General features: G+C 31.1%; 2 protein-coding genes across 2 annotated transcripts in view; both read right to left on the reverse strand.

Annotated features, from left to right (window-relative positions):
• Nucleotides 1–353, reverse strand: part of LOC134718809 (E3 ubiquitin-protein ligase rnf213-alpha-like) — a 105,413-nt gene extending 105,060 nt beyond the window's left edge. The window contains exon 1 of the mRNA XM_063581582.1: nt 334–353. Coding sequence (XP_063437652.1) covers nt 334–353 — 20 coding nt within the window. The remainder of the gene's footprint in view (nt 1–333) is intronic.
• Nucleotides 354–1,527: 1,174 nt separating this feature from the next.
• On the reverse strand, nt 1,528–18,218 carry LOC134718858 (protein IWS1 homolog). Its single transcript, XM_063581714.1, has 10 exons — nt 18,184–18,218; nt 10,823–11,166; nt 10,111–10,305; nt 7,979–8,566; nt 6,924–7,121; nt 4,813–4,920; nt 3,451–3,692; nt 3,042–3,185; nt 2,088–2,267; nt 1,528–1,533 (listed from the first exon to the last, which is right to left on the reverse strand). Exons 1-10 carry the CDS (start codon nt 18,216–18,218, stop codon nt 1,528–1,530), a joined length of 2,040 nt encoding a protein of 679 aa, XP_063437784.1.
• Between the last annotated feature and the right edge of the window lie 4,852 nt (nt 18,219–23,070).

Below are 23,070 nucleotides of genomic sequence, written 5' to 3' on the forward strand. Positions count from 1 at the left end.
GTTTCTTGACATACAAGGAAATAAAATATAAAATTTATACTAGATACGCTGAAACTCATTTAGCCTAAGTTTGGCTGAAATTGATACATCAGTTTCAAAGGAGAAGATTTTTTAAAGCAAGTCAACATGATGAACAAATTGTGAAAAAAGTCTAAAAAGGCAATAACTCCTTAAGGGGTCAATTGACAATTTTGGTCAAATTGACTTAATTGTAGATCTTACTTTGCTTAACATTTCTGCTATTAACAGTTTATCTGTATCTATAATAATATTCAAGATAATAACCAAAAACTGCAAAATTTCTTTAAAATCGTCAATTCAGAGGCATTATACCTGAAAAAACAGTTACCCATTTCGGCTGAAAATTTCAGGACAGGTAGACCTTGACCTAATAAATACTTTAACTTCTTGTCTTATTTGCTCTAAATGCTGGAGTTTTTGAGATATAAGCCAAAAACTGCATTTTACCCTGTGTTCTATTTTTAGCTATGACGGCCATGTTTTTTGACAAAATAGAAAATAAAACACAACTTTATTCTATACATCCTACTGATCATTCAGTCAAAGTTTGGTTGAATTTGGTTGAGCTTTAGAGGAGAAGATTTTTTAAAGTTAGCAAATATGATGAACAAATTGTGAAAAATTGTCATTAAAGGACAATGACCCCTTAAGGGATCAATTGACAATTTTGGTCCTGTTGACTTATTTGTAAATCTTACTTTGCTTAACATTTTTGCTATTAACAGTTTTATTGTATCTATAATAATATTCAAGATAATGACCAAAAACTGCAAAATTTCCTTCAAATTACCAATTAAGTGGCATCAACCCAACAATGGGTTGTTTGATTCATCTGAAAATTTCAGGGCTGATAGATCTTGACCTAAGGAACATTTTTACACCATGTCAGATTTGCTTTAAATGCTTTCGTTTTTGAGATATAAGCCAAAAACTGCATTTGACCCCTATGTTCTATTGTTAGCAATGGCGACCATGTTTGTTGATAGATCAAAACTTTGGATACAATTTATAAACTAGATACCCTAAGGAACATTCAGTTAAAGTTTGGAAGTATTTGGCCTAGTAGTTTCAGAGGAGAAGATTCTTGAAATAGTTTACGACGACAGACGACAACGACAACAGACGACGGACGACGGACGAAGACGGACGCCAAGTGATGGCATAAGCTCACATGGCTATGCCAGGTGAGCCAAAAAAGTCATTTTAGGTGTCAGAACACCAATTACTCAGTTAATTTGTAAGAAGACTTTACAGGTATGATGAAAATTGGCATGTAGAATGCTGATACATGTACAATTCAGAATATACCTGGTTTTTATGAAGTTAAACTTAAGGTAAGATATTTAGAAAGCTGTAAAATTTGCAAAAACAGATAGGGATTTTTAATTGGTGGTCTGACACCTAAAGCAATATATTCAAAGTGAGTTTAACAATTATGATCTTCTTTTTAAATAGATACTGATAATTCATAATTAACTCTTACTTTCACTTTCACTTTTAACTATGTCAAACCTATAAATGAGACATAATGTCTTTTTAATCCATTTACAACTCCATATGAACTTCAGCATTTGTTTTTCTATCATTAAATTGTCCTAATCAGGCAACTGTAAGTGGCAAAACATGTATACCAGAATAAAGTATTTCCTAGTAGTAATCCAAGACTTGCCTTATTTTTTCAATTTTTTATACATTGTAATACTGAAATTTTTTCATTTTTTTTTTTAAATTTTCATTTTTTTATAATCCTGAAATTTTAAGACAACCAAAATTATAATGTATAATACTATTTTCATATTCAAATTTCAAAACAGAAACTACTGTAGATTGAGTTAAATGTCTTTTCTGTTGGTTATTTCCCCCCTTTTTTTTTTTTTATTTACAACAGAATATGATTATAATTTACAAACAACAAGACTATGCTTTCCAAAACAAATTCTGACCAACTTTATTATTTCAATTCTGAAGAAATTTTTTTAAATACACCTTTCAAATTAATGTTTGAAATTTTTTAATTGTCATTCAAATTTGCTGGCATTCAATTATTTTAATCTGAAACTTCTAACCTGAGTCTGATTGCTCTGATGTTCATTTTTATTAGCTTGCATGGACCTAGTTATTCTTTTGGTAGGCAACTGGTCTTCTTTTTGGTTAGAATTTTCTTTCAGGCCTTTTTCTTCATCTTTGTCTTCTCCCTGCTTAACTACTTGATTGTCTGTCTGTTTCTCATTTGTTTTCTCTGTATCCTATAAATGTATACAAACTCACTTGATGAACATTTCTATAAAGGGAAAAAGCAAATGATATGTTGACTCAATGATAATTTTCTTGTCTTTCCTGTGTGTGATTTTGACAGTTAATTTGAAGTTTAGAAATTGAAAGAATTCTAAATTCTTTAAAATGAAAACTACCATACAGTGACCCATAGTTGTTGACTTCTATCTCCTTGTCATTCTTGGTCTCTGAAGGAGAGTTGTCTCATTAACAATCATACCACATATCTTATTAGTTTTATATTAGCATAGACAAAAGCTGTGATTGACTGAAGGTGTCAAGCCATAATAAAGTAAATAAGTCAATGCTCATATAAATGCATACCAAATATTATTGACTTGTCATAAGTGGTTCATCTGAACTGACCTTGTTACAAACTTAAACATGTTCACAATGCAAAAAAATCAGTCAATAGATCATGACTGAAGTGGTTGGGACACTTATTAGGTGTACTAATAATGATACAACATCATACCAAATATCATTATATTATCACAAAACCTAAAATCAAACTTTGAAATATTGATGGGTCACCTGCCAATAGCACAGTAACTGGGTCCTGGCAGGGCAACACTACTGAGCATTAATTTTATTTCTTCATAGTTTATAGAAATAAGTTTCTTTTACAATGCATCTTTTGTTTTGACACATTTCTTCTTAAAACAAATTGAAGCTTAGGAATTATGACTAATGACTACATTTAACAAAATGAGCACACCAAAATTTGGTAAGTACTTGGAAATTACATTTGAAGAAACTTGTTTATTTTCCTCTTTTGTGTTTTTCTTCTGTTCTGCTGTGCTTGCCCCTAACTGTCCTGTATTTCCATCAGTACTTCCTTGCTCTCCTGTTTCTTGTATTCCATGTTTCTCAATAGACTGTGGGTTCTCCTGTAATTAGTTTAAAACATAGACATATATAATACCAGTGATTGACAATTTACAGCTTTTAAATAAAATTGCAGCTGTTAAATAAAAACAAAACAGAGACTTGTTGCCAGTTACAGTGTTTGTAGACAAACAAATATACAATTATTAATGTAAAATATAAAAAAAAAGTATTTGCTTATAAATACATGTATCAAATTCTACATGAAATAGTTTTTTCTTCTTCGAAATTTACTTTTCTACTAGCAACATAAACAAGTAAACATACATGCTGAATTCCTTTATCACATTCATTATCTTCTCCTTTGATTTTTTTCATCTGTACCTCCTCCTCTACAAGTTTTCTCTTTGTTGGTTTCACATTTGTATTGACCAACTCTTCATTTGTACCCTGTCCATCGTCTACAGATTCAGTGTCAGATATGAGAATTACTTGAAGCTCAGTATCAGTTGTATCATCATTAGTTTCAGGTTTATGAACATCTCTATTAGATGGATTCTCTATAATATCTGCAGAGTTGAAAAAAAAATCTTTGAAGTAAAGTTTCCTATTAATCAATCCAAGAAAAAACTGACGTTATGATGCAATATATGAACTTAAATTTGACAATTACAGTACCAAAACTTTGGAAGGAGGAATCAGAGTAGCAAAAAATATATTAACAGAGCTTTTTTTTTTTATCAATCCCAACGATAATATAAAGTTTAATGGAAATCTATTGAGGCCCACTGAAGTTAGTGTGTGAAATGTGAGAAAAATACCTTCATTCATGAGTCAAAGTCCAATTAGTCTGGAATGACAAAGTCAAATAATTTCATACTCATAGGGGAGCATTCTTCTATCAATTCAAATGTTGTGTAAAAATTGCATGAAAGTTTGTTTAAACCAATTGGAATTATCCTATGAAGTGTTTATTGATGAATGGTAAGATGGGTTGATGGAAGGTTTCACATTGATATATTATAATAATAAATAATATGTCCAGTCTTCAACTGGCATATACAAATTAATGGTTTGTGTGTTTATTTTCAAGATTGAACAGGATATTTGACAGGAAATAGTTCTCATTAACCTTTCATACATTAAACATTGGCACCTTTTTTCTCTGAAATTTACTTAAAAAATAACAAGGGTTTTATAGCATTTTCAAATATGACTTTTTAAACAATATGTAATAAAATCAGAGGATTTCAAATATCTGCCAAAAATTTAACAACAAGAGGAGCTAACATCCTTAAATAAGCCTGTATGCTGATTTTTGAACATACTTTCTGTGGATTCATCTATTTTTGTGGGTACCAATTTTAGTGGATTAAGAAAAATTTCATGGATATTTGATTGTGTGGCTTTACAAAAGTTTGCATAAAGTCCTGTTGTAAATGTGTACTTTGTTGAACATTACATAGTGGCTCATTATTTGTGCCATCTATTATAAATATATATATCACAGGCCTAAGAAATATTGGAAAGGCGTAAAAAAAAACTTTTTTTAAATCATATATATTGTAATATATGTACATATACATACATGACATATATACAACCTTTTAAGTGAAAATGATGTTATCTGTTTAAAAACATGCCAGGAAATAAAGTTTTAAAATCACTTTAAACCTTTTCTTCGTTTACTTGCTACAAGACCAAGGTCTGTTCCAGAACTTCTTTTAATTCCGCTTCTGTGTAAATTTGATAAACTCCGCATGTCACCTGGTTGTCTTTCCTTTATCTGTGTAAATTCTGCAGGGAAGGGATGAATAAAATGCATATTTTTTACTTTTTGTTGAACAAAATTAAACATCCTACATTACTGTTAATACACAACCAGACCAATCTACAAATCTAACGCATGATGTGGCAAAGACTAGCGACACTTTTCACAAGAAATATAACAATAAAAATATATTCTTAGTTATAGTGAAAAGTACAATTTTTTTTGTGAAATTGGTAGCAGAAGATGTAGAAAAGAAAAATTAGCCTCATTAACTGCTGAAAACTTATTACCCAGCCAAAATTTATCAATTGCCTTACAGGGGGTTATTTTCCCTTGGTGTAAATTTTTGTTTTTTTTCAAAATAAGTTCTGCCAATTTAAAGTGCAGATGCAATGGTATTGATAAAAGTTTGAATTTGCCAAAATTATATTGGCCATGTTGACCCCCAAAATATTTTGTATATCTTATTCAATGACAATCTCAAATATTTAAATCCCTGAAAATAACCTGCTATATATACTGGATATATATACAATGGGAAGACTTTGCAACATCAGCAGGTCATCTCAAAAGTTTTATCTTACACATAAAGTGTCAAAATTCAAACATATAAAGGGTCTAAAGCTCATCATGGAAATGGGTCTGGAACTTGTATACCAAATCTCTATTTGGCATTGACTAGTATATCATTAACTTTTTCTGCCTACCCAATGCACAATCTAGAGAGGGCAAGTTATATCTGTTTCATGTTTCATCTATACTGCAATTTTGACACTTAAGTTCAAATATATTTCTGAAGACTTTATTCTGCAACAGTAGAAATTTTTTATCTATCTTAAATTCTTATTCCACAATTATTTGAAAATTTTCTTTAAACAAAAAATAACATACACATGGCAATTTCCTATTTCAGCAGAGATTGACCCTGAGTCTGAGTTACATGTATATTATTACAACATATCAATAAAAATATAAAACTCTACATAATGAAAGCTTTGAAGATGATCGTGAAAGCTCTAACCTATGAACCATTAAGCTATACTGCTGTGAATTATGAAGTACAAATAAAACGAGGTTGAAAATATATCTGCCTTTAACTGTTTGGAAATTTTGGCCTTGAATGCTCTTCAACTTTTTATATTCTTGGGTTTTTCAACATCTTAGATTGGACCATCAATTATGAGTCTTTCATAGAGGAAACAAGTGTCTGGCTTATAAGTTTTAATCTTGGTACCAATGGTGAGTCTTTCTACACGCTGTACATATAAAATCTAACATTTTTAAAATTGAAAAAATATTACTATATTAACATTCTACTACATGTATTGCTAACTCGATTTATCACTGTATATTGTGCATATTTGATGGAGACTCTATTTGAGCTGCTATTTACATTTGTTTTAGTATTGACATATATAAATAAGTTCAAAAATTAATTTCTAGCAAATAAGTAGACTGTAAGTGAAAATAAATTGTCTCAAACATGTCAAACAAAAACCTTCTATTGAATTATTTCAATAAAAAGAATGTGTCCCCGGTACAAGGATACTCCACTCCCATTATCATTTTCTATGTTCAGTGGACCGTGAAATTAGGGTCAGAACTCTAATTTGGAATTAAAGTTAGAAAGATTATATCATAAGGAACATGTATACTAAGTTTCAGGTTGATTAGATTGCATCAACAACTACGGACTTGACCAAAAACTTTTACCTGAAGCAGGACAGACAAACGAACAGACGGACGAAGGGACAGAGGCACAGACTAGAAAGCATAATGCTCCTCTACTGTTGTAGGTGGGGCATATAAAAACCTAAACCTTCTCTGGAATTATGAAGATAAAAATTTCAAATAATAAATGACAGCTTAAATTGCCTTGTACATGTTGTAGGACTAAATGTGAAAAAAAATTAAGCGATGTGATATGGTATAATATGATTCAAACAAATAAATAAGCAATTAAGCACTCTAGCACAACCAAAAAAGTTCCTGCATTGCACATTTTGTTCTAGACAAATTTTACTGATACCTTTCTCTTTTAGTTCTTGTTTATTCCTATTACTCTCATTGTGTTTACTCTCATCACCTTGTAATTTTGTATTTTGATCATCCGTTTCTGCAAAATTGTTTGGTTTTTCTGAGTTCTGGTTACCATTGCTATCATGACTATTATTAGGGTTTGACAGGGGACCAGCAATTTGTGTCTCCATGTTTGTTATATCTGATTCTGAAATGTTTTAAATACAAATTACTGTAAATGGTCAAAGGTTTTACTGACATGACTGAGAACATTCCTTCTAAAGATAAATGATAAAATCCAGATAAAAGATTCAAATGAAACAGACAGTATATATGTGAACTTGAAAGCATAATAGTGCTAAATACTCGCTGATTAAAAATGTGAAAATAGCACAAAAATTAAAGAAAGACCATTCTCAGTCAAGCAGTTTGAGACGGAAGAAAGATCAATGAAAATTCAAGATAGTTGATAAAAAAATTTTTTTATATATAATAAGATGTGGTATAATTGCAAATGAACCAATTACTCACAATCATCAACCATGTGACAAACAAATATATCTTTGGAAAAAAATAATAATTGTATATTAACATCAGCTACTATAGATCACTTTGCAGACATGATTTTTGTATTGAATCAAATATTTAAGAAGATCATGAAGATTGTAATCAGTCCCTTCTTTAAAAGGAAGATTTAAGATACACTTGATTTAAAGTGGAACACAGGTGTAACAACTTTATAAAAAAAAAAACAACACCCACACTTATTGTTACATGATCCATTTTTTTTAAATCTTCTACTGACATTTCAACATTTATAAATAAATTTACATGGACTGTATTAACTACTTTGAGCTATTTATATCTTTCAAAATATAATTCTAGTGGTTATGTAATTTACTTACTAACATAAGAAAACAATTGTGTATAAGACCCTATTATAACTTCCAGAGGCTGCTTAAGTCAGTCTTGTTAAGAAGGAAAAGGAATTGGGAAAAATTTATACTAATATCTATTCATCATTCAGAATACTATCCCTTGTCATTTGGACATACAGTTCCATACCTTGTAATTCACTGCTCTTCTTATCTGTTAGCCCTTGATCCCCATTGTCATTGGGACCAGAAAGTCCATTGTCTTCTGGTTCAACAGTTTTTTTATCTTCTAGATTTGGGCTCTCCTTGTCTACTGTTCTAGTATCTTCATGGCCTTGCGATCCATCACTCTCATGACCTCCCATCCCTGTACCAACCTTGTCATCTGGACCAATTGGTTCATTACTATGTGGTTTGTCAATCACTTGATCTGGCAGCACTGGACTATCATTGTCTACTGGGCTAGAAAATGTACTGCTCTGCAGCTCACCAGTCTGTTGATCTGTAAGCCTAGGACTTTCCTCTTTCACAAGAGAAGTGTGACAATTGTTCTGCGGCTCACCAGTCTGTTGATCTAGTAACCCTGGACTAGCCTGTCCACCTCCTTGTGGTACACCACTCTGTTGATTGGTCAGTTTCAAACCCTCATTGTCTATTTTTGGAGCACAGTCTTTTCCAGTTTCTAAAGTCTTCATATCTTGTACATCAGTAGCATTCATTGGAACATTCAGTTCAATCTGAGCAGGATTCATTTGGCTACCAATCTGCTGTACACTTTCTATAAAAATGAAACATAATTTCAATTTACATGTTGATTGTGCAAATTCTTGCAAAAATAGGTATACAGTAATGTAATCAGTTGCTCTTTCTACCTGAAAATGTTTTTTTGAATTCTTTTCATTTTTCCTTCTTAGGTTGCATATTGGCCATGTTGGCATTTATTGGATTTTTTTTTATTATGCCTTTGATCCTACTCCCTAACATTCTTTAGATCATGGACAGGATTTGGAATTTAGATTAAATATAAGGTAATAATGCAAAGAAACAATAACGCAATACCACAATTTCATATCAGTCCTTGTCTATTATCAATGAATGCATCTTCATTCATACAATCAAGCAACTATATCAGTATATATGCAACACTCAGAAACGTGTCCTTCCCCCCAAAAGTGTCCAATTCACCCAAATGTGTCCACATTCAGTGATATTGTCTTTCTTAAATTAGTGGAGAATACAGGCTTTTTCACCTGGAGAAGAATCTTAATTTGAAAAAAAAATGGCTTAAAATTATTCCTCAACAGACAACTTTTTTCCCAAACAGTGCAGTCTCAGTAGTAATTGTGCATGAATACAAACTGAAAAACACTCATTTCAACATTTTTCTTGCCTAAAATGACTATATCTGCACATTTGAGGGTCTATTTATGTATAATCACTGACAAAATGGGGTCTTATTTTAAAGCTGGGTTTGGCTCTTGAAAATTGGTCTGTAAATAGAAGTTTTAGTCAAATTCATGGTTTATTTTAAATTTCCCAATAAAAAAGGGTAGAGGTAGTTTTGAAAAAAAGCCAACAATATCACTGACATTGACGTCACTGAACTGCAAAACATGTCTAGTTAAAAACATCGCCAAAGTGTGTGATTTGTAGAAATGCCCAAACGTGTACATTTCTCAACTAACCCCCAAACGTGTCCAAATCAAGCAGTTATTGCTATTTCATTAACATATACTAATTCTACCATTTTGACCTATTATGTCTGCTTACATATATAAGAAATGATATAATTGCAATGTTTTATACACATGAAATAGTTATACTACTGTAAATTCAGAAATTATTGCGAGGTTTTTATTATTGCGAATATTGCGACAGAATTGTAAACGCAATAATTAAAACTCGCATTTTGTAATATTTTAACTGAATAAAGCATGACTTTTCACAAAATCGTAAAAATTAAAATCGCATTTAAGTTAAAATTGACAAAATCGCAATAATAAATGCACGCAATAATTTCTGAATTTACAGTAATCATTTCATTTTATTTCATATCATTAACAAAACAAATAAACATTCTGATAAAAGGAATATAATTTTACTGTAAAACTAACCAACTTTTGCAAGCTATTCATTTCCTTGACTTGAAAAATTACGTAAACAGATTGCGGCAAATATGTAAAACTTGGATCCTTTTTATTCAACTACATCAAGAAAATTTGAAAATCCAACCAAATCACTCCAAAGTAGGCTAGAAAGGGACAAATACAATATTTGTGAAACTAAGATGGTATACAGTGATCTGACTATTTTAAAATTAACCTTTTACAGGTTCAGTTTTATTAGCATTAGATGCCAGAGGGATGGTTGGAGCTTCCCATAAATCAGGACTGCAAGATCCTGAACTGCCATGTTCTTCCTTTATGGGAGGTGTAGTATTATCTTGGTTGTCTCCCTTCTGCTGAGTAGTTTGTAAATCTAATTTTAATGGTGCATCTCCTGGTAAAACAACTGTATCTAAAATAAAAGATTAAGAATAAAAATAAAAAGAAATTAATCAAAAACAATAAGTTTCCCATCTTTGTGAGGGACACTAAAATCAAATTGAACAAAAATGCATGTCTTTACTTAAAATTCACAGAACTGGTAAATAGGAAGTAGGTGTTTTATAAATTAGAGATCTAAAAAGAGCACAAACAATGCAACCTTCACTATGACTATAAATTTTGAAATCTGTTCTATTGGTTTAAGTTAATGAGAAAAGTTGTGAAAGTGTGATAACAAATTTTAAGTCAAATATAGTTCAACATATATTGGAAATTTAAAATATTTGCAGATACGAAACAGTCAAAACATATAATAACTTTGTTCATCGGCTGGCATGAAATATAATATATCTTCCAACAATACTGTAATGTACTCAAAATGTTTAATGGGTGTTGTTTTTAATAAGGATTGTCTGTTCAATTTTGTGAAAACAAAGTAAATAACAAGCGTCTTCTTGACTGAATGTGCATACAAATTCTTAACTTACTGCTTGTATCATGTGTATTAGAAGTGTCTTGAAGGGTTCCACAAGATGTGCAGAACTTAGTACCAGAAGTCAGCACTGTGTTACACTTCTGCCCATTGTCTTTAGTACCATGGCAAATTTTGTCAATAAATAGAGCAGGGTCAATTTTTCCTCCACAGCTCTGACAGAATTTGCATCCTATGACTACAATGTCATTACAAGATGGACAAAGTGTTGTCTTAACAGGAACTGGAGACTGTACTTCAGTACCACAACCGGTGCAGAATCTGGCTCCTGCAGGAATCTTGGCTCCACAGGATTCATGTGTGCATTTCATTTTAGTTGATATATGACCTAGCTTCCACCTGAAATAAAAATAACCCAGATTAATAATATTATCACTATATATTTATTAGTGTTGTCAAATCGTATAGTTTTGACTAACTGGTAAAGTTCTCAGATAATCGATTGACCAGTTAACAGGTAGTTCAAGTTAACGACTGAAGGTGGATACAGAAATTTGCAAAAGGGAGGGGTGCAAGAGACTTCCTAGGAGGGTGTCTGCTCCAGTCATGCTTCAGTGATTCCCTAAATTATCAAACAAATTTTCCCCCAAAAAAGGGGGGATGGTCCACTTAATTAATTTAAAAATAGAAATTATCAGTGAAAATTAGTTCGGCCCGATTTTATTTCCTATATTTATTTCAGGAGACCTTTTTTCACAGATAGTCATATTTTGAATTTCTAGCAAGATTAATAGTTCATGACATTACGTCAGTCTTTAGAACTTGAAAGTACATAAAAATGTATATAATTCTTTGATGAGTTTACTATTATTTTATAAAAAGTAAAGGCTGGAATTAGAAAGAGACAAAACAATCAGCAATATTAGATACAATTATGCAAGGCCGTAACTACCCTTGAGGCAAGTGAGGCAATTGCCTCACTAAAATTTCGACACTGATTATTTTTTTCATACATATATATAAATATAATAGTAATTTGTTGTTCTGTCTCAACATTAATTTCTATAACTTGTCATCATTCCTTTTAAACTATTCTTCCTGAATGTAACCCAGCATCTCAACGGTGATGTTTCTGGATTACATAAACCTAGTAACGATAATCATCATGGATCTCTGGTTAAAACAGGCTCTTTCAGAAAAAGGGAAAGCGACACTGAAGGTAAAGAAAGAATAATTCTAGTAAACTAGTTTTTTGTGAACAGAGTTTGAGTATTGCATATAATTTCATTAGAACAATCCAAAAACGATAAGTAGACTGACAAATCAAGTACTGGGCATCGCAAGAGGCAGTTCTGTCTGCGTATTCATTTCACGAACTGAAATTTTTCTCTTTACAGATAAATAAAATATCAATAAAAATATATATGAAACATGCATGGATTAGTTTTTATCCATGTTTCTTTAACCTTGAAAATTGAAAGAATATCCCATATTCCAATTTGATATTATTGAGGAATGGTAGAAACTTTAACACAGGATTTTGTCTTTTGATTAATTATTCGGGACTATGGAATTTCGTTTCATTATATTCGGGGTTTCAGACTCAGACACCCAACACCTTATATACTCCTAAATTTATAGTTTCTGGAACTAAAATACCACCAACTATAATAATTTGAAATTACGGACCTACATGTAAACGTCAACAATTCCATTCCAATTCCCCTGTACCCATATCATGTATGCCTACTCTATAGATAGAATCATATACATGTATCTTATCTCTCTATCCCAAGTGTGTCTTCTCTTTGTCAGCATAATAGTAGCGAGTTTAATATTTTGTAAATGCAACTTTATGATGGTGCTTAAAGGAAAGCTTAATTCCCTTTTGTAAACAAAACTGTTAATTTATAATGATATGCTACTATCGAATTGCTGATGGAGAAGGAATTGGAAGAAGACATTGATCATTGTGTTGATGATAATGTACTACCTTTAGAAACACAGACGGCACTGAAGCGACTGAAAACTTAGAAAATAGCATGCATGAGAAGCAAGAGATTGTGCGGTCTTGTCATGTTCCATGTTCATCTCGATAAGGATACTAGTATCAGTAGAACAAATTATGATTCTGAAACGATTTGACTAAACCATTCATAGAAAAATTTGGCAAACTCTACTGAATCGAAGTTTGTTCTATGTTCTGGCAGCAGTCTCAAATCAGTGATGTTTAGATGATTATCTTCCATATGAATTTTAATAAGTTGTTAAAAATTTTGTGTTAGTAAGTCTTAAAATATGATTTTTTTTTATAAAAAGTGTCCAAATTCAAAACATTATCAAACTCTCTAAAAATGCCTAGAATGCAGGATTTTGCACCATTCATTTCATACCCTCCAAAAAGAAATTTCGCCTCGCTTCGCTCGGCTCAATTATTTTGCCTCACTAAAATAAGATGCCTAGTTACGGCCTTGTTATGTGTTTACGTAAATAACTTTAATGCAATGTTTAATTGTTATATTTATTTACAAATATTCAATATCAGAATATCATAATCTATATATATAAACATGCAATGGGTACTACAATAAAGCTGTTAATTCTCTGTTGGATTAAATGATTGTGAGGATTTTCAAAAAATATAAAAGTGAAAGTGAAACTAGATTTTGTGGAATAGATAGTAATTTTAAAGTTCTGCAAATTATACAAACTGCATGTTTAAAATATATTGAAATCGCCATTGTTGTGACAATTTTATGAATGTTATCAAACTAATTATAATCAGTTTTTCCTCTCCACAAGAATGAAGATATCGAACGAAACCAGTTCCACTATTTATAAATCAGTCATCTGTCCATCAAGATCCATCAAGGCATCATCATGACGACAAACTTACCAACAGATTAGAAGCAAATTTTTACATCTTCAACGTTTTTACAAAGATAGATCAATACAAAAGCATTGTCTTATAATTTGTGTTTCCAATCAGCTGTGTGCAATGTTCTTGTAGCTTGGAACTTTTCAATCCAGAAACGAAACAACCTTTTCCATTGGTAGTTATGGGATAATAGAGTCATGTGTTTGATTTCCCGGGGAAAATCTGAAAGTGAAAGTAGAATTATATAATAATACAATTTAGATAAAAGACTTACATTAGATGCTGAAAATCTAAAATATTTTTTATTAATTTTAGAGATAAAACTAACCACTATGGTCATCCAACCATTATATCTTTTATTCACAACAGATGCACGTGACGCACGAACACAAACTTACAAGTTTTAGCTTTCTAAAAACCTTTGAGGTGCTTTGCTCTGATTCAAAAAGTGGGAAGGGGGGGGGGGGGGGAGGGGGGGGCGGTTGAATAAAAATACTGAACTCTGTAATCAAATGAACAACAACTGGCATAAAGATTTGCCTGACTTGATCTCGTAGACTTTATATAAAGGGAAAATAGTGGATTAATAAACCACGGGGGGGATCTTCCTAATGATTATAGGAAAATTCCATATAGATTCCTTCAGAAATTGCACTGTTTCAGAGTTCCCTCCCCTTAAAACGCCAATCTGAAACGTTAAATATCTAGCAAAAATAATGTACACGTGTAAGCATATCAGTATTTTGTAAGTTAAAATCTTATAAATTTGTTCCTTTAAGGTAGCACAATACAACGATTTTTTCACTCCCAATCAGACAACTTAAAACTGATGTATTTCATTTCATCCTTATATACATTTTATAAATGAGAAACTAAATTAAAGAAGAAAGATTAATCGTTCAAATTGTGTTGAACAACACAGCTTGACCTCCAAAACAGATTCTCAAAACATCAAAAGAACAAATTTTATACTCAATTGAATTTAGTGGTGTCTTATGAATTGATGTTGCAAACTTCATTGCAGATTTATGAGAGAATGCAATACAATAGGAAAAATCTGAGACATAGTTTTGGACGTCAAACTGTGTTGTGCAAGAATCTATAAAATATTTTGGGACGCTATGCCATGATAACAAAGAAGCTAGATTCATTCAAGTATAGACATCACAATATGGCAACTAATTACATAAAAATTAATTATGTAATAATTATGTCATAATGAAATTATCACAATTTGAAAGATTGATCCTTCTTCTTTCTTCTGGTACCTCATTTCTAAAATTCAAAAAAGATGAGTGGAATTACATCAGTTTAAAGATGTCTGATTGGAGATGAAAAATCTTTGTATTGTGCTACCTTAAATGAACATTCAAATTGGTTACCTACAATTGCTATCTATATTATCATTATGCAATCAAATTCTGCAGCTGTTATCTAATAGTTCGTTTCTATGTGTGTTGGCATTTCTTTTTGTTGCACTCTTGTTTAGTTTAAACAATATTTATTAATAAACAATTTCAAGACAAATATTACAATGTTACATATAGTACAAATATGGGATTTGGAAACAAGTTTGGAAAAACTTTTATAAATCCGTCTCCCTAAAAAAACCAAAAAACATCTATTTAACATACAATATTACGTGCCAACAGTATATTCATTTTATGGTAGCATATGATACATTGAATAAATAAACACACACACACACACACAAAATAAAAAAATACAACAAATAAAATAAAGGAAAAAAATAAAAAGTGAGGAAAAAAAAACAAAAAACAAGAAACAGTCAACTCTTATTTACTTTTCTAGACAGTCACTGGAACCAACACACACGTCCGACCTTAATCAACTACACCGGGCAATCCACTCGATTTTACATCATATTTAAAAAAAAAGAAAAAAAAAGTCTAAATATATAATATATATACATATGCTAGATTAACTTTCAAAACGTTTTGTTTTATTAATGTATTCAGAAACTTTATGAAATATTTGCATATTGTCCTCGTCCGCTTTTAGACTATCCCCATATAAAATAATCTTAAGATTAGAACAAGAAATCGTCCCGATAGTATCCCTTCGAATTTCATTATATTTTGGACATATAAAGAAATAATGAGAGGTAGTTTCTTCTCGACCACAGGAACACAGTGAGTTCTCGATTAGATTTTTTTTAAATAGATGGTCCCTTAGAACACTACTCTGGAGCCTTAGTCTTGCTAAGCATATCTGTTCTCTTCTACAGCCGAAGTGAAAATACAATGGTATTTTATTAATATTTTGAGAAAGATAAGTTTTAAAACCCGATTTTGATTTTGATTGGTTTAGACGAATGTCGTCAGGAATATTGTTCCAAAGGTTTACTACGACTGGTAGGAATGACTTTTGATAATAGCTTGTTCTGCATAATACAGTTTGTAAATTTGAAGACCCCCTAGTCCTGTGGTCGTGTAGATCTAGTCTCTGATTTGGAACTAACACAGAAAGATAATCAGGACAATCTCCGTGAAACATTTGATGAAATTTTAATAACTTATGTTTATCACGCCGAGACTGGAGAGTTTCCCAACCGGTTTCATCGTACATCAACTGTCTTGATGTTACCTTAGTACCACCTGTAACGATTCTTGCTGCTTCTAGTTGTAAGTTTTCCAGAGATGTTTTTAAATAATTAGGTATGTTATCTGGTTTCCTGTTGTTCCTTCGTTTCCCTCTGATAGTTGATGTGTTTCCCGTGCTCCTGGTTTGTTACCCAGATTTGTATTTTTTTTCAATCGAATTGTGATTTTTGAATACCAGTATACTTTTATTTTACGTCAGTACTAGTGGATCTAGAGTTTTTAGTGGGAAATGAAGGCAATAGTAGTATACCGCTGTTTAAAGTGACTCCATAAACCATTCGTTTGATATTTCTTGTATGGTCTCATGCAGTGACAATTACCACACATCCTATCAATTCCATCACATTGTTCTTGTCCTTTATAAAAGAATATCATTTAGAAAGAAGTTCAAATTAATGCTTTTCCGGAAAAAAATACATTGATAATTAGGATTAAATTTCAACAGTTAAGCCAAGGGGGAAACGCCCCTAAAAAAGTGACGTCTTTCGTGCATAATTTAATTTTCATTTTGTAGAGACGTGTTCAGTGCGGTCGATATGATTTCATATTCTCGAAAGGACAAAGGAAAATTATTCATGTAAAGACATCGTCAAGATGTCACACTTGAAATTCTTGATCTACTTCGAAAAAAGTACGTAATTTTGGTACAGGAGAAGGCATTTTTTGTAAATTTGGGAATGTTGTCCAATGGCAATTCAGATACATTTAGTAGGATTGGCCATTATGACAAAAGTGTGTCAGATATCATATCTGATATTCTTCTTCAGTCATAATAACCTTCCATCATTACCGAATTGAACAAAGAAATAACACGACGGGTGCCGTATACCGTGCAGGAAATGCTTACCCTTCCGGAGCACCTGATTTCACTCCCGGTTTTTACTGGAGTTCGTGTTGTTTCTTGATTAATATTTATAACTGTTGATGTAAATGTTCTTTGGTTTTGTGAGTCTTTGTTTACCCCTTAGTTTTGATTGTTATTGTCTTAGTACCGAGCCTAATGAGTAGTCAATGTCGTTAAAGGGGCATTAGCTACGAGATATGTAAAAAATCAGAAGTTTGATTTTTTTCTGTTCAATCAATAATGAAAATGAAATAGTGAAATAACAATTCGTTTTTTGCAGCCAAAAAGGTTCAATCTTGTCAAATTACGCTAATAAACATTGAACAGATAATTATTGAGAGGCTGTGCCAATAAGCATAGAGCTTCAGGTGGAAAGTGAAAAAAAATAAAAAGTCATCAAACCTTGCTTAAAATAAACATTTGAGTCTTAAAAGATCATTCGACAAACAATAACGATCAGTTGTGAGGGAAAACACTTTTTTGACAGTTTAAAATGGTTACCATAGAAACGAGTGAATCTGAGACAATATTTTAGGTACAACACAGGATATTCCGACATGAAATATGATACCAGAACAAAGAAAAGTGATTATTGCAAGTAAATATTTTAATTTTGTAACCTTAAAATTATCAGCTAAAAAAATCTTTTCTTAAAAAAATGTTTATTTATGGTTGCTATGGTAACAGGAAAATCAAAGGGTTCAAGTTTATAAATTTTACACAAAAATACGCAATTTTTGGATCAAAATTGTAAAAAAATCCTGATGTATATAATATAAAATATGGTACTGACAAAAATGAATGACTATCATATAATTCAAAGAAAAAATAAATTTGGGTAGACTATTGAATTTTTATTGGTGGCAGCTACCCAACATTATGCTGTTTCTGAAGCAATTTTGTACGAAAACTACAAATTTTGTCACCTAATAGGGGTCACTATCATAGAAAAATGCACATATGATTAATTTGTACTGACATGATAAGTGTCGCATAAAAGTGTATTCAATTGAGTAGAAAACTATGCATAAAATTTCCATAGCAACCATCTATTTTGCATAGCAACCTACTGAGGCTGTGAAGGAGTCGACCTCTTTAAATCCATATTCATGTGAACTTAAATTTAACCCTTAGCTAGAGATTGACATCGCATGCATTGTACGTGTACTGGTTATATAAAGGAAAAGAATGTCAACAATGAAAGTGAACTACGGTAAATCATTTGATTACTAATTCGATGCACATAAAATCATTCTTATACGGTTAAAAACAATGAGAAACATATGTTTTTAATCTATAAAATCAAATCAAACAGACCTATAAAAATCCAATTGCACGTGTTGGTTTAATCTATTTATATCTTTATTTAAGTTTACATTGCTTATATGGTCATGTGAGGTCAAATCGATAGTTAATTAGACGGCGTCTGGACTTAAATACACACGAAACGAACTTATATATTATCTACCCCATACTCTGTAAACTGTTTATTTAATACTTTTGATAGTTTGAATAAATGTTTTACATTGTTATAAATCAAATATGAGAATTTGAGCCAAATCGGTGACCATGAATTTGACAGCTAGTGCCCCTTTAAAATATCCCATATAGTAGTTGATTCCTATATTTTATAATAATCATTGAAATACGTTTTTAATCATGAAATTCGCAATTACTCATGTAAGTAAATAGGTATTAGTATAACACGTGTTTGCTATTATAAAAAAATGTATAATCTGAACAGCTCCGCGAAAACCTGGAAAAACTAAGACATCAAACCATCAGCCCTCTTTATTGTCGTTCTACATGCCCAACTGACAAACAGAAGATACTCATGACTGACATGAAACAGACATCGAAATGGAATTTGAAACCAAAGTAGGATGACAATACAGGTAGATATGACATATGCATATAGACACTATTGCTGATTTTTTTTTTCAAACTGGCTAGTATAATTTTTGCATGTTTGAAATACAGAATGGCGAAAATCTTGTATTAAAAAGATTCTATGCCACACCTGAAGTATTGGAATAGCGGATAAACCCTTTTCTGTTCCAAATTTCTAATGTCCCCTCTTTGTTTCCTCCCAGCCACATTTTCGGTTACAAATGACATGTTCTGGTTGATTGGACTATGCTGTTACCTTTCACGCCATCTTATTTATGTGTAAACCATCGCTAACTAAGGGTCGGGTTACAATGAGGTTCACGTGAATACGGATTCAAACAAGTTTAATAATTAACTTGCAAGTCTGTAATACATCAGCGGTGTTTGAGGGTTATTTTGAAAAAAATGGACCGAACTAACTGCTTATAACGAAATGGCATTTTTTTTTTTTGGTTTCATGGATATAGGAAGATGTGGTGTGAGTGCCAATGAGACAACTCTCCATCAAAGTAACAATTTAAAAAGTAAACCATTATAGGTTTAAGTACGGCCTTCAACACGGAGTATATGAACATGAATATATAATAATTAGCATGTTAATCTATTGTAATAAAAATTCATAATATCCAATACAATCTGTAGATTTAGCTAACAAAGTCCTTATATTTCTATAAAGTAACATTCGTTTATAGTGGAAAATTGTTTTAACGTTATATAACCTTCAATTCAAAATTGCTTGGTAGTTCAGCTCTATGATTAACATTTATCTCCCAAACAATCTATCATGAAGGGGAGATAAATAATTCGGCTTTCATTTATAGTCTATCTCAAAAATGATGAATGATTCTTTATATTGGTATTTATACTGCACTTGTTCTATTTGAGCAGTCAAAATACGTTGACCGTATATTTCTATGTCATATACAGTTACTGACCTGATATCACTTTTCCTCATGAATATTTAAATAGAAATTGTCGAAATTATATAGAGAATAATACATGGCAAAATCCGTATCATATGTCGTATCATCCCGAGACATCAATATCAGCCCGAGGGCCCTTAGGCCCGAGGGATGATATTGGTCGAGGGTGATACGGCATGTGATACGGATTTTGCCATGTATTATACGCTTTATCATATATTTCAACAGAAGAGTTTTATATTATATGAACTGTTTTCTGATCCATAGCACTGGGTTACCTTCAGTTCTGCTTTTGTCTTGTTTCAAAGCTTTAAAATAACTGCTCAATTATTTATACGAAGCACCTAGGTTACCTTACAATCTGTTGTTTTGAAAATATTTTGTTTATTATTGTATTATTGAGTGTTTTGTATTTTTTACAGTTGCATTTAGTGTGCCAAAAAAAATGTTGTAAAAACTTGATGTTCGTGACGTTACATACCAAACAATGACGTCATTAAAAAATTGACCTATTTTTTTTTATTTTTTTTTTAATATTTAAAAAAAAAAAAAAAAATTTAATAGAAAAAAAATTCTTAAGCAAAAAAAACCCCAAAAAAACTGACTTAAGTTTAAGAAAAAAAAAAAAAAAAAAGGTATGCAATACGGGTTTTACCATGCGATACGGGGTATGCGATACAGGGTAGGTGATACAGACTGGAAAAAAGAACCTTTATTAGATATACAAAATAGCTGTATTTTGTACTAAATATATGATAAATTTAATTATTCATACGACCTCTTCAACCTGTTCTTGTTTCCAATGTAAACAACGATGCGTTTAACGTCTCAAACTTGTTTCTTTTACAATTTTTGGGAAAACATATTTCACTTATTAATATTTTTTGTTTGCAACTTATAAATCATTATTTTTTATGTTAATTGTTGATATCTTAGTCTGTAAACAAACGAATTCGTTCACCATTGGTTGCGGTTTTCAACAGGTAATGATGCACATTTCATCGTGTTGTATATTTCTCCGTGGTTCATTCTCATTTATCCAACTTTTTAAAATTTTAGGTAGTAAAGGTAAAAAAAAAAGTTGGATAGATGAGATCAAAGGTAATCAAGAACAAAGGGTTTTTCAATTAGAGTTTGGGTTGAATGACAGGTGAAAAATAACACTGAAAATTAGGCTACCCGGATTAAGTTTTCTGTAGTATTATTTAGCATAGCATGTTAAAATGTGCAACTGACATTAAGTTGAATAGATGTAATTTTAATCATTTAAAGTATTTCAAAGTTTTTTAACCGTTAATTCAAATGTGAACTGAATAGAAAATTGTCAATGAGATGGAGCTGGTTTGTGTAATAGATACTCTTCATTCGGTTTTTTTTCTGTTCTTCTGACCAAATGATCCAAATTGGACAAAATATAAGTTGAATACGTTTAAGGTAGATCACAAGTATATATTTTTTTGAGACAGAATTTTTTTTATTATTTGCCAAAAAGAAGATTTTGCTATGCTCTTTTCAACAGTTTAATAAAAAGTATGGGTCACCGTGCTGTTTTTCAAGCAATGAGTCATTGAAAATTGCCAAAATTTGGTTAGTTTGTTCATGAAAAAACACATAAGTGTACATAAAAAAAAAATTCTATGAGATAGAATTTTGAAATAAATTGTGACAAGAAAGATTTCATAATTTGTTTTATGAAAATAAGAAGAAAACATGGTGTCACCGAACTTATTTTCTTGCTACAAGTAAAATTAAAAAAAATCCCTATTAGTCCAGTATAAATTTTTTACTCTTATGATTATTCCATTTGTGTTATTTTGGGAGAAAAACGAAAATAAAGGCCTCCGGATATAAAATAACAAGTTTAATCTTAAATTACAAACAGTTCCAAACCATTTTGCTAGCTTCCCTTGGCCAGAGGTCAATAAAATTTCTGCAGCAGTATCTAAAGTGTTGTTGTTATAAGACTTTCTACATTATAAGTTTATTTATTGTAATGAATGTTCATAATATACAGATAAACGCTTACATTTTTGAAATTAATAGAAACAAAATAAGATTTTTTTTGGAGGGAAAGCAGGAGCAGGGCTAGAAATTGATAAGTGAACTACATGTAAGAATTGATAGTAAAAAGCAAATACACTTTATTTTCGGAGTTTTAAACGATTTCACGGGTGTGTTCTAATACATATATGTAAATATATAAACAAAATCAATAGCAATTAAAGCACATTTAAGTCATAAAATACTGGCACAGAAATATCAATAGCACACCGTGACTAAATGAATGTTCGGTAGATTCATTTATTTAAATGTTGATATAAAAATATTACTGATTTGTGGGTTTCTTCTGTATAATTGATGAAACATTTATTCATTATTGACATTATTCAATATATACTGAATTTTATTTTAAAATAAAATGTAACAAGTTTACTATCGGCTATTTTTATATAATATTTTGTAGATAATATACAAACACACAGGAACAAATTTACTGTCAAATTTTAGAAAGACACCTTATTATTACCAAACAAACAACCCAATAATTAAAAAAAAATAAAAGTTGGCTAAATGAGAATACCTATTTAAAAAGTTGGATAAATGAGAAGACACCTTCTCCGCCTGTGTGATATGAGGCCTTTTTAAAGGGGGATTTTCCCCCAATATTTACATCAAATAAATAACATTAACACACTAAACAACAATAGAAAATAGTTTTTTTTAGATTGCAGTATAAAGACAATAATAGTGCATTGGCTTGACATATCAACGATATAAGGATTCGGCCCGAAACGGGGAAAATGCTCGGCACAGTCCCGCATTTCCCCGTTTCTAAGCCTCACCCTTATATCGTTGATATGTCAAGTCAATGCACTATTATTGTCTATGTAATCATTTTAAACGTTTCAAATACTCGCCTTTTATAACCTTTTATCAAATCAGCACAAAATACAAAGGAATGTCACTCTTGCATACAAATGGCACATCAATATAATTAATTAACTGTGCATTCGTGCTCCACCTTCAATGAAAATTTTAAATTATAAATATAACCAAAAGTTGTTAATCTATAAGATAGTGAAGACTAATGAAAGCTAACCCACTGTAAAAAATGTTTCTTTCAATTGTTTTAACACTTACTCA

Source organism: Mytilus trossulus, chromosome 1, assembly GCF_036588685.1.
Source record: "Mytilus trossulus isolate FHL-02 chromosome 1, PNRI_Mtr1.1.1.hap1, whole genome shotgun sequence".
NCBI classification, from domain to species: domain Eukaryota; kingdom Metazoa; phylum Mollusca; class Bivalvia; order Mytilida; family Mytilidae; genus Mytilus; species Mytilus trossulus.

Coding starts and splice junctions, on each gene's coding strand:
- LOC134718858 (XM_063581714.1), bottom strand. CDS start 18,218: ATGGATTTAAAGAGGTCGACTCCTTCACAGCCTCA. Junction 4,921..6,923: donor ACAAGAACTAAAAGAGAAAG/GTATCAGTAAAA, acceptor CCTTCCCTGCAG/AATTTACACAGATAAAGGAA. Junction 3,693..4,812: donor AGACCTTGGTCTTGTAGCAA/GTAAACGAAGAA, acceptor TCAACTCTGCAG/ATATTATAGAGAATCCATCT.